The sequence below is a fragment of the Oreochromis aureus genome, linkage group 2, assembly GCF_013358895.1.
Source record: "Oreochromis aureus strain Israel breed Guangdong linkage group 2, ZZ_aureus, whole genome shotgun sequence".
Classification (NCBI taxonomy): Eukaryota; Metazoa; Chordata; class Actinopteri; order Cichliformes; family Cichlidae; genus Oreochromis; species Oreochromis aureus.
In genome coordinates, this window is record NC_052943.1 from 26210888 (window position 1) to 26226555 (window position 15668).

General features: G+C 40.5%; 1 protein-coding gene across 2 annotated transcripts in view; it reads right to left on the reverse strand.

Annotated features, from left to right (window-relative positions):
- The window catches only part of LOC116311473 (complexin-2), a 62201-nt gene extending 52271 nt beyond the window's left edge, over positions 1–9930 (reverse strand). Inside the window, exons 1-2 of one of the 2 annotated variants that reach the window (XM_031728598.2) lie at positions 9613–9930; positions 8720–8838 (exon numbers count right to left, since the gene is read on the reverse strand). In XM_031728598.2, coding sequence (XP_031584458.1) covers positions 8720–8750 — 31 coding nt within the window. In that variant the 5' untranslated portion in view covers positions 8751–8838; positions 9613–9930. Of the gene's footprint in view, positions 1–8719; positions 8839–9068; positions 9346–9612 lie in introns of those variants that run through there. The other variant, XM_031728599.2, reaches the window with a different exon arrangement.
- Between the last annotated feature and the right edge of the window lie 5738 nt (positions 9931–15668).

Sequence of the window (15668 nt, forward strand, 5' to 3'; positions counted from 1 at the left end):
GTGAGTAAACAGCAGTCCATCCATCAGGGGGTGAGTAAGGTCATGTGGGAGTTATATATCTTCATACAGACATATATGCTCCAGGGTTCTCCAGCTAATCCTAATTAATCCTTTAGGATAATTATGTTTTATCACCTATGTAATCGCACAGCCACAGTAACACTGTCACTATTAGTCATGACACTTCAAATTAATGCTTTTTTTTTTTTTTTTTTTTTTTTTTGTTACACACAACTCTATGTGGACTGTATTTTCACACAAACATGGCACCCACGTTAGCTTAACATACACACTTTATGTGAGTATTTGTGCGACTAAATGTAACGATGCTGTTATTTTCAGCTGTGGTTCAAAGCTTTTTATGTGTGACGACTACAGATGAGCTTATGACAGAACCGTCAGATTGGCTTATGTGTCCCTCCACTCGTCAGATGTTTAGTGCTTATACTGACTGTTATATTGCACATAGTCATAAAGGTTTAGCTTGGTCATAAAACAACAAATTTTTCTCTTTTCCTCAGTAGGCCTGGTGAAGTCGCAGTAGAAGCATTCAGTACAAATACACAGATGTGTTTATGAGTACCAAACATTATTTTTAGGTAAACCGCTGAGAATCAGAGGGATGCAATGAGATATGACATAACTATGATCAGTCGGAAATTCTGATAAACACTGAGACTCAACAGATCTTAAAAGCAGATAAAAATTATGATAAGTCTGTTTGACTTCCAGTTTTTATGGAAACCCATTTGGAAATCACTGGATGCCTGAAGGTTAAAATATTCTTCCTGTCTGTACCTGATACTGTGCGCTCTTGGTTCACGTCTCCGACCTTCGTTACCACAACTGAACTACCCTTGAGGACTACCTTCAGTCCATACGCACTTGTACTCTGGACACTGAAAGCACAAGTCATTGTCAGAGGTAGTCGCTATGTTCGACAGCAATTATACACAAAATGTGCACGTAAAATTCATTTTCTCTTTTAAATCACATACTGCTGGTAAATCACATGTAAACTATGAGGTAAGAAACGTGTCAGAGAAGAGCTGGAGCTGAAAACTGACAGTATTGTGGGCGTTCTTTTATGTCCCTCTAACAGCTGACTTTGAATGTGTATATCGGTATTGGCATTCCCCCCAAATGCATGGCATAATAGTATTATATGCAACAGTGTTATCTAGTGTTATTATCCGTTGACACAGAAGTTTGTCTAGAGAATGTTTACATGTTTGCCAAGTGGATGTGTGAAGCTGCAAGCTGCTGTATCTGCACTGTTGTGGTGCTGTTTGGCCTCCTGTGGTTTATAGCTGGGGGCACGAGGCCTGTCGCATCCCACTGATTATGACTCCCAGAGTGCATGCGTGCATGTGTGTGGGTGTGCATGTGTGTGTGTGTGTGTGTGTGTGTGTGTGTGTGTGTGTGTGTGTGTGTGTGTGTGTGTATGATCCTCGGTTTGTTTATCATGTCACTAACTTTGAACGTGATGTTTTTCTCTTGGTTGTGTGTGTCCGTGTTCATGCATCTGTCTGTTGTTTGCCAGTTTCATGTTGTTTGTGTGCGTTTGTGTTTGTCATTTCTGTTGCAGTCTTACTTGGAAACCCAAAAACCCCAGAAACACACACACACACACACACACACACACACACACACACACACACACACACACACACACACACACACACACACACACCTTATCATCTAATGCCAGCTAAAGCCAACTACTAAGGTCCACCCTAGTCTCTCTGTTTGTCACAGACTTTGTGACTCTCTCCCTCTAGCTTACTCACTCTCTATCCCTCTGTTGCCACGCACAAAAACCACATTAAGAAACGCACACATGCACACACACCTACACACATGTTCAGACAAACATATCCTTCTTTCCCCTGTGGCTGCCTGATTGAGGTTTCTTTGCCTCGCCCTTTAGATTTACTGTAATCGGCGAAGGAAGATGACAGGAAAGAAATAGATGGAAAGTTAAATTGAAGGATGGGAGAGCAAAGAAGGGATAAAATGAGTGATGCAGTAAAATGAGAGAGGCTTAGGAGGCTGATCTGGGAGGGTGGGGGGGTGATGTGGAAGTGAGTGAGGCGGTGACACAAGGTGGAGTAAAGGTTTGGTCTCAAAGAGGGATACAGTGATGCAACAAAAACCTTGGTTGGTTGCTAGCAGTGCTGAAATTGAGTACAGAGTACAGAAAAGAGTGACACAAACTGAAAACAGAGACTGTTTACCTTCAAAGTAAAAGTTGCACATTTTGAAGCATGTTGGTTGGAGAAATAAGGCACAACTTTTACTTTGGAGGTGAACGTTCTGTCCCAGTTTGTGCCAGTGACGGCGTAATACCATCCTGCACCACAAGATGGTACATTGAGTTAGTGTAACTTTAATTTAACCAGGCACATGAATACCTTTCAGTGGCAGCCGGGCAAAAATAAAAAATATCAAAAGTGAAACCCCAGCACACATCAAACAACATCAACACACTCAGAGGTAAAGCGCTGCCCCCTGGTGGTGAAAGGGTAATTACAAAGTGTAACTTCCAAAAAATAACAATTTTAAAAATACATAAAATTGTATAAATCATTTTTCTATGACCTTTTACCACAACTTCAGCTAATCAGATGATGCCATGGCAGAGAAGAAGAAAAAAACAGAAATCGAAGAATGATGAGCTTTGAAAGCTAGCAAGCCGCTAGTGAATGCAAAACTGAATAAAGTCACCTTCAATAAAAGAGGATTGGGGGAACCATCCATCTCATCTGAACAGCATCCATAGCTGCAAACTAAGTGGCTTATAGTTTCTCATATGAGGCTGACTGGTCCAAACTGAGCATGAGTACAAGCTCATTGGTTGAAGCCTAGCAACATGGATGCTCTCGTAAACTTCCATGACGCCAGCTGCTTTGCAGGATATAATTTCTTCCTGCTGCAATGAGTTTCTCCACCACTTCGGTCGCCTTTCTACAAAGGTCAGACATTTTACATGCACTTATGTACACATGCATGTGCACCAGTCATTTTAACTTCCTTCAAAAAAAAGAAATCAGCTGCTACTGTCATTTCTGTGTTGAGGTCAGACTGGGAGGCGAGAGAGAGAGAGACTCAGGAGCTGCTGGGCACAGAAAACAACTCCAATTAAAGAGAGATTACAGCTTCTGCCGGTCCACAGTGCAGCGTGACTTTACAACATCTGCCGTCAGTGGCTGATGATAAAACACCAAGTTTTAAAGATCAATTTGTCACTTTTCATCTCCTCCTACACCTCATTTACTTCCAAGGCTGAGGGCAGGAGGAGGCCAGAAGAGAAGGGGGGAGGAGGAAGGAGATGGAACTGCAGCCTTATTGCGAGAAAGAGGTGAGAGTGAGAGAGCTGACTTCTCTTTACGAGCACTTTTGATGATGTCATTTGGAATAAATCCTTCCCTCTGCCCCCTGGCATGGATTCCCGTTTTTGAGATAAGAGCTCTTCATGCACACACAAACATGCACACATTGCTTTAACTGCAATGGAGATCAAATCAATTCCTCATTTGTCCTGATTTTTTTCTCCCTGTGTGACACTAATGAGCTGTATCAAGCAGTTCTAAAACACAGATCCAGGAAGTTCAGGGTGGGATTTATCCCAATAAAATGTTTAGTCTGCATACAAGTTGTACATTGTAATATGTGTATAAGAAACCTTTTATTTTATGTCATATTTCCACCACACATAACTGTTTGAAGCAAGAACCATTTTGAAATATGTCCTTGGAGAAGTGAAGGTTAGAGAGCTAAACCTGATGTAAACAAAGCCAAACACACAGAAGGATTGCATGCTTAAGAAGAAGCTCTCACTTTCGTAACCTTTCTCTTTTTCACTTCTTTCTCACACTGTTTTTATTCCGGCTCAATAAAGGTTTGAATCTGGGTTAAGCTTTATTCGGGATTACATGTTTTATTAATAATAATGATGAATTTGCTTCACCCACACTGGTACATGACAGCTAATGATAGGGTGATGCGATGTCAATCAAGCACAGACTGTACACATTCACACAATCAAACTCTTCGTCACGCTCATTGTGTCCACACTCTTTTTACTGTTTCTCTGTAATTAGCATGACGCTGGACCTTCACTGTGAAAATACAAATCCATATGTTTAGTGTGTTTGTCACAAATCACATGAATTGCCAGATTGTCTGTGAAGTACAAATTAAGAATCTATTTTAGCAGATTTAATTTGGTTATTGCAAACACTGTTTGTTCTGCTATACACATCTGACTGTGGTTACTCCCAGCATTAGCTTGAAATATTTTTAACAAGCATAAAATCCCTCATATAAACCAACACTTTAAAAAAGTCCTGCAAAATTAAGAAAAGTAATTATTTTTGACACTTAAAAGCTGATAAGCACAATCTTGAAATTAACGTAGGGAGGCCAAATGAAAGAAAGCACATGAATGACTATTAATCATTTCATAGCTGGATTAGCTGTCTTAGGTGAGTTTAAATTTATATACAGTTGAACCCCGACTTACGAAATTAATTCATTCCCGAGGGTCTTTCGTAAGTCGAAAATTTTTGTAAGTCGAAGCACCCATCGCGCCTTTTGAGTGAATGATAGGCTACAGGCTAATTGCTAACGGCAACAACAATACGTCGTTCAAATGGAACAGCGAAGCGCAAGTACGAAAGCCAAGGGATTGTCACATGATTCAGAAGGCATTGTGGGCATTTTAGGCATTCTGGGCTCAGCCAATCACAGCCAGCGGATTTCGTAACACGGGCATTTTGCCGTAACACAGGCAGAAATATTGCCGCTCAGTGCCTTCGTAACTTGAATTTTTCGTTTAACGGGGTATTCGTAAGTTGGGGTTCCACTGTATCTGTGAAAAGTGACTAGAAACAGCAGAAGGCAGTTAATTATGCTACCTTGATCTGTTCAATATAGACCACACCAGAAAGAGCCACTGCAGCACTATGGTGCGCTTAGATGGCATATTGACTAGTGAGAAGAATGAACTGTTACGCTACCACAGAAAGCTAACACCCAGCCACTGGGCATGGCAGGATTATTTAGTCATGTTCTCCGAGCTAGCTGACATACTAAGTTTCACCACCCAGTTAATAATCAAGAAATAAATGAATAATAAATCATTAAATTCACATTTGGGAAACTGATCTGAATAGTTTAGGGTGTTGTGGAGCAGCTCCCTCACTCTCTGAACTCAGTAAATATTTTCCTGATGACTTTAAAGGCTCTGTTGTTAGTTTCAGGTTATTTTAATTAAAACGTGAAGTTCATTTTGTAAGTTTTAAGCAGTATTACCGGATTATCCAGAGTATCCAGGGTATTCGACAACTTCTAAATCACAAATCTTTAACCAATCAGGGTGCAGTGTCCTTAAATTCACAGTCAGATCCACCACTCCCTTGCCGTGTCTGGTTTCAAGCAACCAAGATGGTGAAGGTGAAAAAACATGACTTAAGGCTTCATAACAGGACTTTGCTCACCAATGAGTGACATCACATATTTTATACCCTCTATGGTAGCAGGGGGCTTGGGTAGAAGTGGATATAGGTGCAACAGTGAGGATGTTTTGTGATAACTTCTACTGTTTTTGCCTCTCTGGGTGTCTCCTGCCTCACAGCTCAGTGTTGTACAGAGTTATATGTCAAAATACACCAAAATGGAGGATGAGGGGTTAAGGATGGAGTATGTAGTTACCACTGGTTAGCATCATTACTGTATTAGTACATACAAACTGTGACTGACAGACTAAACACACAAACACAAACCAGCGTATGTGTTCTCACATCTTTTTCAAAGTCTTCTCTGTGTGGATCCTTAAAATGAAAAAATTTTGAGACCTCCTGATCGATGACTTGCATTTCAAAGGATGAAAGGGTCGCGGATGGCAGATGAGTACACCTTGCAAGGCGACCTTTCTCTTCAGCGTATAAAAGAGACAGAGCACAGATCGGTGCCTAGATGGGAGCAGATGGAGTGTGAGTTTCTCCTAAGAGCGCGCAGAGAGAACGAGAAGTGAGATAATAGCTCACAGCTAATCCACTGCACACTAAAAACTCATTACTTCTTAAGAAGGAAACAAAAAACTTGCTCCCCGAGATGGAATGAAATACTCTGCTCAAGGTGAAGACCTTGGCACAGCCTGCCTGATTTTCCTCATGTGTGCAATTTCTTTTATGCGCGGTTCAGCAGATTTGACTCTTCTTTATTGACGGGCAGCTTTGTACCAGCCTGGCAGTGGGCACCTGCAGCTCCCAGGACACCCACTAACTTAACAGCCAAATGTTTGAACACATGATGAACGCATTGCTACGGAACCTGTCAAAAACACAAAACGGGAAGCTTCGTAAGTACAAATAATAAATATTTTACATGTGTAGACTTTTCGATGTCATATTAATCATCAGTGCCAATGAATTATAAGTATTCTATGGGTTTTTCTTTGCTTAAATCATAACAATTTCTTAACGAATTTGTCTTGGATCATATAGACTGGAACAAAAGTAGCTGTGTGTTTTACATCAGTGATGGCTGAAGGTTTAAAAGAAGATCACGCACCTATTTCACCTTGCATTTCACTTGATTATTCAGTAAATGCTTCCAGATTGCTTTGATGCTACCCTGACTAGTAACAGGGAGCATTATGCTGCTTTTATCTTCACCCTGTACCTTGAGCACCTGTTTTTGCATGATGTAACTTGGGATGATTGGTTACAACAGCCTTTAGGGCACTACGTCAAACTGCAACCCAACTGTGACCTTCAGCTACCTCTAAGAAGATGTTAGCTAAGTATCTGGAGATCATGGCGGAGAAGAATCGGGGAAAAGGTGGCCAAGCAGGAGGTCCAGTAACAGTAAAGTGGCTTTTAGTTTGGTTTTTGAGAGCTTCATGAAACAAAAGTCTGCGAGACAGACAATGAGCTGATCTTTTTGTTGTGGTAAAGGTAATATTAGCATGCTTGCTTTTTATCTTACTGTAATACACTAGCATTGCATTTCACAGTTTCACTGCGTTTGACCAGCGACTAGCTCTCCAAATCTTTTAACTTGTTAAAAACATGCATGTGCAGCTGTCCATATGGTGGGCAGTGGAGGGTTGCCAAGGTGGGATTTCTGAGTCTTACAGTGGTGTAAAAATGAATCACGATCCAAACATGTGGGGGTATCGAGCTGTAAAACTGTACGGCCTTAAAAAGACATTTAGCAAGAAATGACATTCAATCCCAAAATTTAACATTTTAATAACAAATACCTGCTCGTCAAAGAATTGTGATGTTTAAAATAAATAACTAAAGCTAGATTTGTGCATTTCACTTGATTATTCTGTAAATGATTAATTAGTAGTTTCCATCCAAATGTTTTTAATGTTCTATTTAATTAATGCACTTATTTGGAGAGACCTCCTTGTAGAAAAGTGGAGTCGGCAGGTTTGTGTCTCCTATAAGGATGTAAAGGCTAAAGAGCGCATGGAAGAAGAAGAAGAAGAAGAAGAAGACGCCATTGTAGCATCGTCATCATATTAATGAATCGCTGACAAAAAATAAAATAGAATTTAAAAAAAATGTCCAACTGGCAAAATGACAAGTTCACAAAATGACACCAGATACCAGAAGCATGATTTTAAATCCAGCATCTTTGCTCAAGCGAAAATGTCGCAATTCTCTTATATATTCATGAATAAAGACAATCAGAAAATACATTCCCCGCCATTCATTATGTACTACATTACAGTTTCAAAGAAATTTACTGTGATTCATATTAAAATATGTTGGATCATCCCTCGATAAAATAATTCACATCGTCATCGAGTTTTATGAATATTTTTATTTATTTATTTTTTGCGTAACGTCGAAAACAGACACGCAGTTGGAGAGATTAACTGCTCTGATCACAAAGCGACCTCCGCAAACGCAGTTTACATGTGCTTGAAAAGTCAAACAGCCCCAGTTTCGGTACCTTTGCTGTTCAGGGGGAAGGTGGGCCACTTTCATTCTTTGAACTGTCCAACGAATCATCACGAACCATCCGCTGCTTTGTGAAACCCATCTCGGTCATTTCACCTTTCACTGCACTGTCTGTATATTCATAACAAGTTCATACTCCTTCAAAATTCATTACTCTGTTATGGTATTCACATGTTCAGGGAGTCACTGCAGCACAAGCCATTAGAAAATCATCCCCGTGCCTGCACGCGGGAATGAAATTATTTAAGATTAGATTGTGCCTTGATTATCTTTTCTCCCTCAGGTGAAAAATGTGCTGCAGAGTCCCGGTCAAAAGGTATCTCTGTGTTTGTGATGGGTAAGACTGAAAAATGATAAAAACGTTTTTAACTCATCTTGGTGAACAGTTTGAACTTCTTCGAACATAAAATGCCCCTTTGGCCGCAGTGGTTTAATCAGCGTTAGAAATCACGAGCTCACTGAAGTATGCGCCACAGGGGCCAACTGCGCCACGCGCGCAAAGAGCCACCAGCAGATGTGGAAGAAACGCGCAAAAAAGCACCAAAGCGCAAAACAGGAAAAAAAGAGAGAAATTCTTGAGATGTGACAATCCAATGATGTTTGCGTGGAAAAGGAGGGTGTTGGATACAAAAGTAATCACTTTGGAGAGTAATTAAACCTCTACGAGAAGCAGAAACATCAGCGGACTCACACTCATCACATCCGTCGTTACAGCGGATAAAAAGGAAAGAACTTACCTCCCAGCGCTTGTTTCATAACGAAATTCATGATGATGGCTTTTAATTCCCTGCCTTCCTTATCCGAGCGATGTTACATTCAATAGTTGCGGAAGATGAGAAGTCCTTTGTTGCCAGATCTGCAAATTAAAACGACAAGCACGTTAAGCACGGAGACGTGTATTCAGTTTAGACTACAGTCGACGCTCTTTATATTACATTTGTTAAGCTGAAATATGAAACGGTGATTTCTGAAACGTTTGCAGGAGGTGCTTTTGCGTGTAAAGCACATTTCTTCGATACACCAACTGAAGGGCACCGAGGTCAATGGTTCAAACACAAAAGCGCCAAACATGTCACAACTACTGACCAGCTCAGAAACTACTGCTCGCGGTTTATCTGCGAACGTTTTGCTGTAAAAAAATTTTTTTCCAGGACAGCTGACGGTCGTTCAAACCGTGTGCGGCTGAGCTTTGCCTGCAGTCAGAGGACTTCTGAGAAAGTGCACCGTGAAAGACCCTCAGTCTGGCAGGACGGTCTGCTGTCACGCATGTGAATCCCGGACTAAACCACTCCTGTGTATTTTTCCTGATCATGTGGTAAAACTTTCCATCCTCCATTGGAGGGACGTGGACTCAGCCATCCCGCTTCAGCATTAGAAAAAAGAAAAAGCTACTCGCACATTAATTAAGCAGAAATATCGAGCTATGCACGCATGTCTACAGCTGAAATTGCAGTTGGAACATATGTCCAAAATGACCCCCCTTTTATGAATGCATGTGCTGGGATTGTGTGAAAGGAGAGGCACACATGCACTTCCTAGTAGCTACGAGGCTGGTTTCAGCACCACGGCGAGTGGATAGCTCCTAAACCGTTGGCTTGTGTTGAAGCAGCCGCATCAAGCGTCGATTTACCTCCGTCCGGCGCCTGAATGAAATTCTCCTGGCACACTCACACACCGAGCACGGATCGAGGAGCAGAGCTTCAGCTGCAGTACCCTCCGGAACGAACTTATCCTGCAGCAGGCAACAGCAGCACGGGCTAATCTAACTGCTCGTTCCTTGCATCTCCGTCTCCCGGGGCTGGAAAAAGGACGTCCTTGGTGCTTCCTCCTGCTTGCCGCTTCGTCTTCCTGCACACACTCACTCACTCACTCACTCACTCGCTCACACTTACACGTAGAGAGAAGGAGGAGGAGTGGAGGGGGTGGCGGTGAAGCAGCTGCCGTTAACACTGTGATGGGAAGCAGAGAATGAATCACATGGAGGGATGGAGAGAGAAACGTCCCACTAACGTCCCCCTGACCGATAGAGAGAGATCAATTATTCAGCCTGACGCTGGCTGGCTGCTCGGTCCTACAGCCCGCCCTCCTATCTCTGCAACGAGAAGGGGGACTCGGTGTGTGCTTAAAACGGTGGTGCAGAATATCAGCTATAGGCTGGGGGTGTTAAGAGACACAACATTTCTCGCGTCTTGGTTTGGAGGTGTCGTTTTGTTTGAGGTGACCCACATTTGGTTTGCATTCAGGTGGTCCCATGTTGGTGGTGGTGGTGGGGAGGGGGGGGTCACATCATGTTGTAGATGGCTCGCTACCACTATGTCGGAATTCTCTGTATACAACTCTTCGTCCCTACCTTTTTAATTATATCCACTTCTCTCTTTAAACAGCGTCAGTGTCGTGCACAGACTCTGTAAGGAACACGGACCTGAGGGGGAAGGAGGCACCTCTGCTGTTTTACATTCATTCGTGTACATTCGTGCGTGTCGCTGTAATACTAACCGGCACACAAAGAGATTTTCTACTCTTACCTTTAATTTGACTTTGATTACATAAACACTACCTTTGTGTTAATGTGGGATGTACTTGGCAAGAAAATAAGAATCCCAAAAAACTACAGACATGCATGAAAAAGGAAGGTGTCGGTTGCACAGCGTCAATAAAATTGATAGCAAAAAGAGTAAAAACTGACCTGAAAGAGACTCAGAGAGGACACACAAACTAAATAAACATAAACAACAAAGGGGCAATAAGGCATAAGTGTGCAGACGGGAAAGAAAGAGAGTACCTCACAAAGAATTAGGCTTTGAAGTAAAGCAGGAAGTAAAATTAAAGAAAGACCAAGTCATGCAAAGAGCAGAGAGACACAGACATGGGGGACACAACACGAAAAAGGAAAACACTCAGCGAAGCATGAGGAAAGCAAAACTTACCAGGAATAATTACAAAGACCATGACAGTGTTGTAGAGTTTGTTTTATACTGAATTTCTCATTCACCAAAGACTTTCATCATCTGGTCTATGAAATAGATAGATTTATGTTTTTTTGCTTTTTCCATCTGCATGGAAACAAAAGTTTATATTTCATCTTTATTAGACATCAAATGCTGATTGAAACTTTAATTGAATAATATAGGATTAGTTTAAAGATTTATGGATGTAGTGAAGAAGGGTTGGTGCAGTAGAGGAGGATTGATTATCTGCTGTGGTGACCGCTACACGGAGGAGGAGGAAAAGGAAGAAGAAGAAGACTTGATTATGTGTTTACTTTTCACAGCAAGTGAAAAGTAAACACATGTCTTCTGCAGGTCTGGGGGACCTTTGAGAAAATGTGGAGGTACAGTTTAAAGATTTTATAATGCTGTAAGGAATTTAAGGACTTTGATAGCAGTTCCATCCATCCATTCTCGTCTTCTTATCCTTATCCGGGTCACAGGGGGTTGGAGCCTATTCTAGCTTGAGCGCAATTCATCTTCTGAAAAATAATCCAAGTTCTGTTAGAATTTGACACATAGAAATGATAGACAAGCTTGGCCTCAGGAGCCTTGATTTTGACATGTTTTTTTGTAAAGTCGTGTCTTGCTATTTACCAATGGTTTGAATTGCAGGAGCACCCAGGAAAATATTCAGACAATTTTTATTTTTTACTCTGAGAGCGCTGTTTTATTGGCTAGGTGCACCGATTTTAGGTATTTTCATAGTTTTTATGTCACGATCTGCAGGTACAGATCATGTATTCGAAGTGAGGACCCAAATGCAGACGCTTGGACTCAAGTTACCAGAAGCAAGCCGTTTATTAAGGCTGCAGAAAAATACAAAACAAAGGTAAGACTAAGACCTTTACTAACAGAAAACTAACACTAAGAACATGGATTGTGGAAGGGATACCCCTCTGACCTGTCTTCCCCATGTGATGTTTGTGTAATGTATGTATGGTCGGAAGGGTAAGACGGCGCTGGCATGGCTGGCAGCCTTAACCCAATTTCCCTCGGGATGAATAAAGTATGATCAATCAATCAATCAATCAATCAATCAATCAATCAATCAATCAATCAATCAATCAATCAATCAATCAATCAATCAATCAATCAATCAAACAATCAAACATGGAGGGAGAACTGATGATCTGACAAAAAGCAAAAAAGTGGAACACATGGCAGGCTGAGGAGACAAGGAGGAAACACAAGGGGAGGAAACACAAGGGAACAGGTCAGGAGACGAAACACAAAGGCATGACTTAGACACAGGAAGGGTGAGCGAGATACACAGCGAGAGAGAGAGGGGGCAAACAGAGACATGACTGGGGAAAGACACATAAAAACAGGACATGCCAGACTCTCACTGGAGACACAGGGATGAGACAAAGATACAAAAGGAACCTAATATGAACCAAAAAAACCAAAACTGAGGGACAGTAGAAGAACTGAACTAAAGAACTAAACTGAAGACTAAGCTGTATAGAGCTTAAATAATCATTATAATACAAAGAAAGAATCAAAAATACAAAACAAATTCAAAATGCTGGGTATTTCTCTTTTTATTTTTTAAATCGCCTGTCTTGTGTTCATTAGTGTTTACTTTTTCCCTGTGTCAACTTCCATGAAGTGCTCTGCATATTTTTTACCTGGTTTATATCCAGAAACTTTATTTTGTGTATCTTGAATGTTTGTGTTTCTCTTGTGTGTTTTCAGGTCAGCATTTTACCCTCTCTCTCATTTGAAACCTCCTTGTTTTCCAATGTTTTGGGTCTCTTGCTTGAACTTTACTTGGGCTTATCTTGTTTCCCCCTTTCCCGTGTAGCTGTTTTTCAGTATCCATCAGTTGATTAGTAATTTTGGTATCTTACAGCCTGTTTCTTTGTGCATTCCGGGAAGATTTTGGAAAGAACCCTGCAACATAAAACCAGAGGCTCAAAAAAGGATCATGTTAATGTGAAGAAAGTCAGAACCACACTGCTCTGACCTCTCAAAGCTTTTTTAAAAATAGATGCAACTAAAATGTTTGAGGTGTGTCAGCTCTTCGCAGGATTTAAGGTCTACTCTAGTGTGAAGGCAAACATGTACCAGTTAATAAAGCCTGGTGTATTTGTCTTGCGAATAAAGATGATTAAATGATCATTGTTGTATTATTTTTGTTGCTTTGATTTTGTAACTATGTATCCACCTGTGTAGTGAATGGGACTCTTTCATTCAGCTTCATTGTACTGAATTATATTCAGCTTTTCTTATTGCTGTGTTTGATGGGAAAATAATGAGCCTCCACTGATTTGCACATCATTTTGTTCACAATATGAATGTCAGTCACTGATGACACAAGCATATATTTTCTCTCTCTTAAAATCAATTTTAAAAGTTTTTTTTTCCCCTTTCTTCTCTTAACTCATCTCAGACACTAAATTTCACCCATAAAATTAGTTTAAGCTCTGTTTAAAGAGAGAAATCTACCTTCAGCTATTTTTTTTTATTGATCTGACCTTCGCTGTCTCTTTAGCATTTGGCATGCTGACTGAGGCCTGTAGAACTGAGGTGTAGCTCTTGTTTTTGTTGTTTTTTTGCAGTTTCTCTGAACATTGCACGGTCTGACCTTAGGATAGATTCGCTGGGACATCTACTCCTTAGAAGACTGGCAGCCATCTTGAATGTTTCTCACTTGTCAGTGATCCTTCATGCTGAAGAATGAACTGCAGATTATTTGGAAATGGCCTTACAACACTTCTCATACTGACAGGTGGCAGCAGTTGCTTCTTTAAACCCATTGCAGATGTCTTTCCTCCCTGTCATCATGTTAACACACACCTGAAAACCTCCAGACAAGAAAACTGCAAAAAACTTCTGCTTTCATAGTGGTGCTCACACTCACTGATGATCAGTTAATCAAGTGTATTTGATTAGCAGCACCTGGCTGCTATTTATGCTTTTCGTTTTGAAGCAGTAAGGATGTATTTGACTTTTCAAACAATGTTTCTGCATTTTGTCTTATTTTTTACTAAAAACATAATGACATGGTGCATATGATGTATTTTGTAGTTCATCTGAGGTTGTGTTTAAATCATTTTTAGACATCCTGAGATGCACATTATTCTTTATTATGTCCTGATTATGTCCTTGTACTTTATTTGTTACCACGATTCTGCACCTTCACACTCATCAAACCATTCAGTGAACTTTTTTGTCCTGTGGATGTAGCTTGATTACTCCCATCACGTATCAGAATGATCTCTCAGAGAAATGTAATGGCAGTGACTGTACCAAAACTGTGCTGGCAACATGCCCCCATAGCAATACAAAAACCCAACAGATTATCTCACTGAAGGTCTTAGGCATGTGTGCATTTCCCTTTAGTTCATCACCCATCTGTATCCACTTGTTTCCCCAACTTGTAATAAGAAGTCGCATGTATCATTTTATATATTTAGAAGATTTGTATATGAAATTTTAACATTGTGTTCAGCACACATTAGATGTAACCCTACCTCTGTCTACCGAGTGAGCTTGAAGCCTGGCAGACGTTATATGATTTTTATTGAGCTTGCTTCAGTCCATAATGCCACTTGAGTCCTTTTTGTTCCCAGTTCATAACATTTTTTCTTATCAGGATCTTGCTTTCAGGGAGGTTTAACCTGCTAGCTGTATCTCCCAACATAATACAGTATTAAATTTTATCCTGATAGATGGTGTGTTCTGCAAATTTATGCAAAGCTGTGACACTAAAACTTCCACGTCTTACATGCTTTCAGCTGTTCCTCATTTAACATCCCATTCAGCATTCAAAGTTGCTCTTTGGTTTGCATGATTTGTATGTAAAATCATGCCAATATGAGGCCCTTCACCATTCAGCTGTATTGCAGGGACTTGACATGTTTCCTGGAATTAGGCTTCATGTAGAGAATTTTAATCCCTGCTTTCGTTTTATCTTACTTGCTCACCTATTTGAGAATTCTCAGTAACAAAAGGCTGAGCAGTCTGCCAAACTCAGGTAATTAGGCTTCCTCAGTTTTCACGAATACTGTACTCAGATGGGTGAAAATTCAACCAATTTTCTAGGTTATGTGTTTAACTGCATATACATGAAGCTTGACTTTCACATAAATCACTGCAAGTGAAAAGATATAACAGCAAACTGGAAGGAATATTGTGTCCAAAGCTTTTCCTTCGGTTAAAGCATCACATAGAATGGATTTGGCTGTCCTTGGAGAAGCTTCAGCATAAAGGAGAGAGTATGTAAACCTTGTCTTTTAGTTGTATAATTGGTGTTGTATATATATACAGAGAAATTATGAATACATTTTTGCAGTTTTGAACTCATTTGGTCAGGAGGTGAACTTAAACTTAAATGTGAGGTGTAGAGTTTCTAAAAAATGATTCCGTGCAGGAAGAGCAGGATTCACCACTGCTGAACCTTTCCTAATCCCTTTGGCTCCTTTTTGACATACGGCATCAAAGAGCCACTGGGAAGAATAGCAAGGCTAGATTCTGCATGTCTTGCTAATGTCACCTTACAGGATTTCTGGAAGTCCTTAAATTTCAAAGTGACCTCTCCTTTTCATTTTGCACTGAGTGCTGTTTTCATACAGACTCTCTATTTTCTATTTCTTTTTTTTTCTGTTTTATCCAGTTTCTCTGTATATGTTTTTAGAGAATATGTCTTTTCACCATAGCACAGCAAGACTCAAGCTTGGATTGATATTTATAG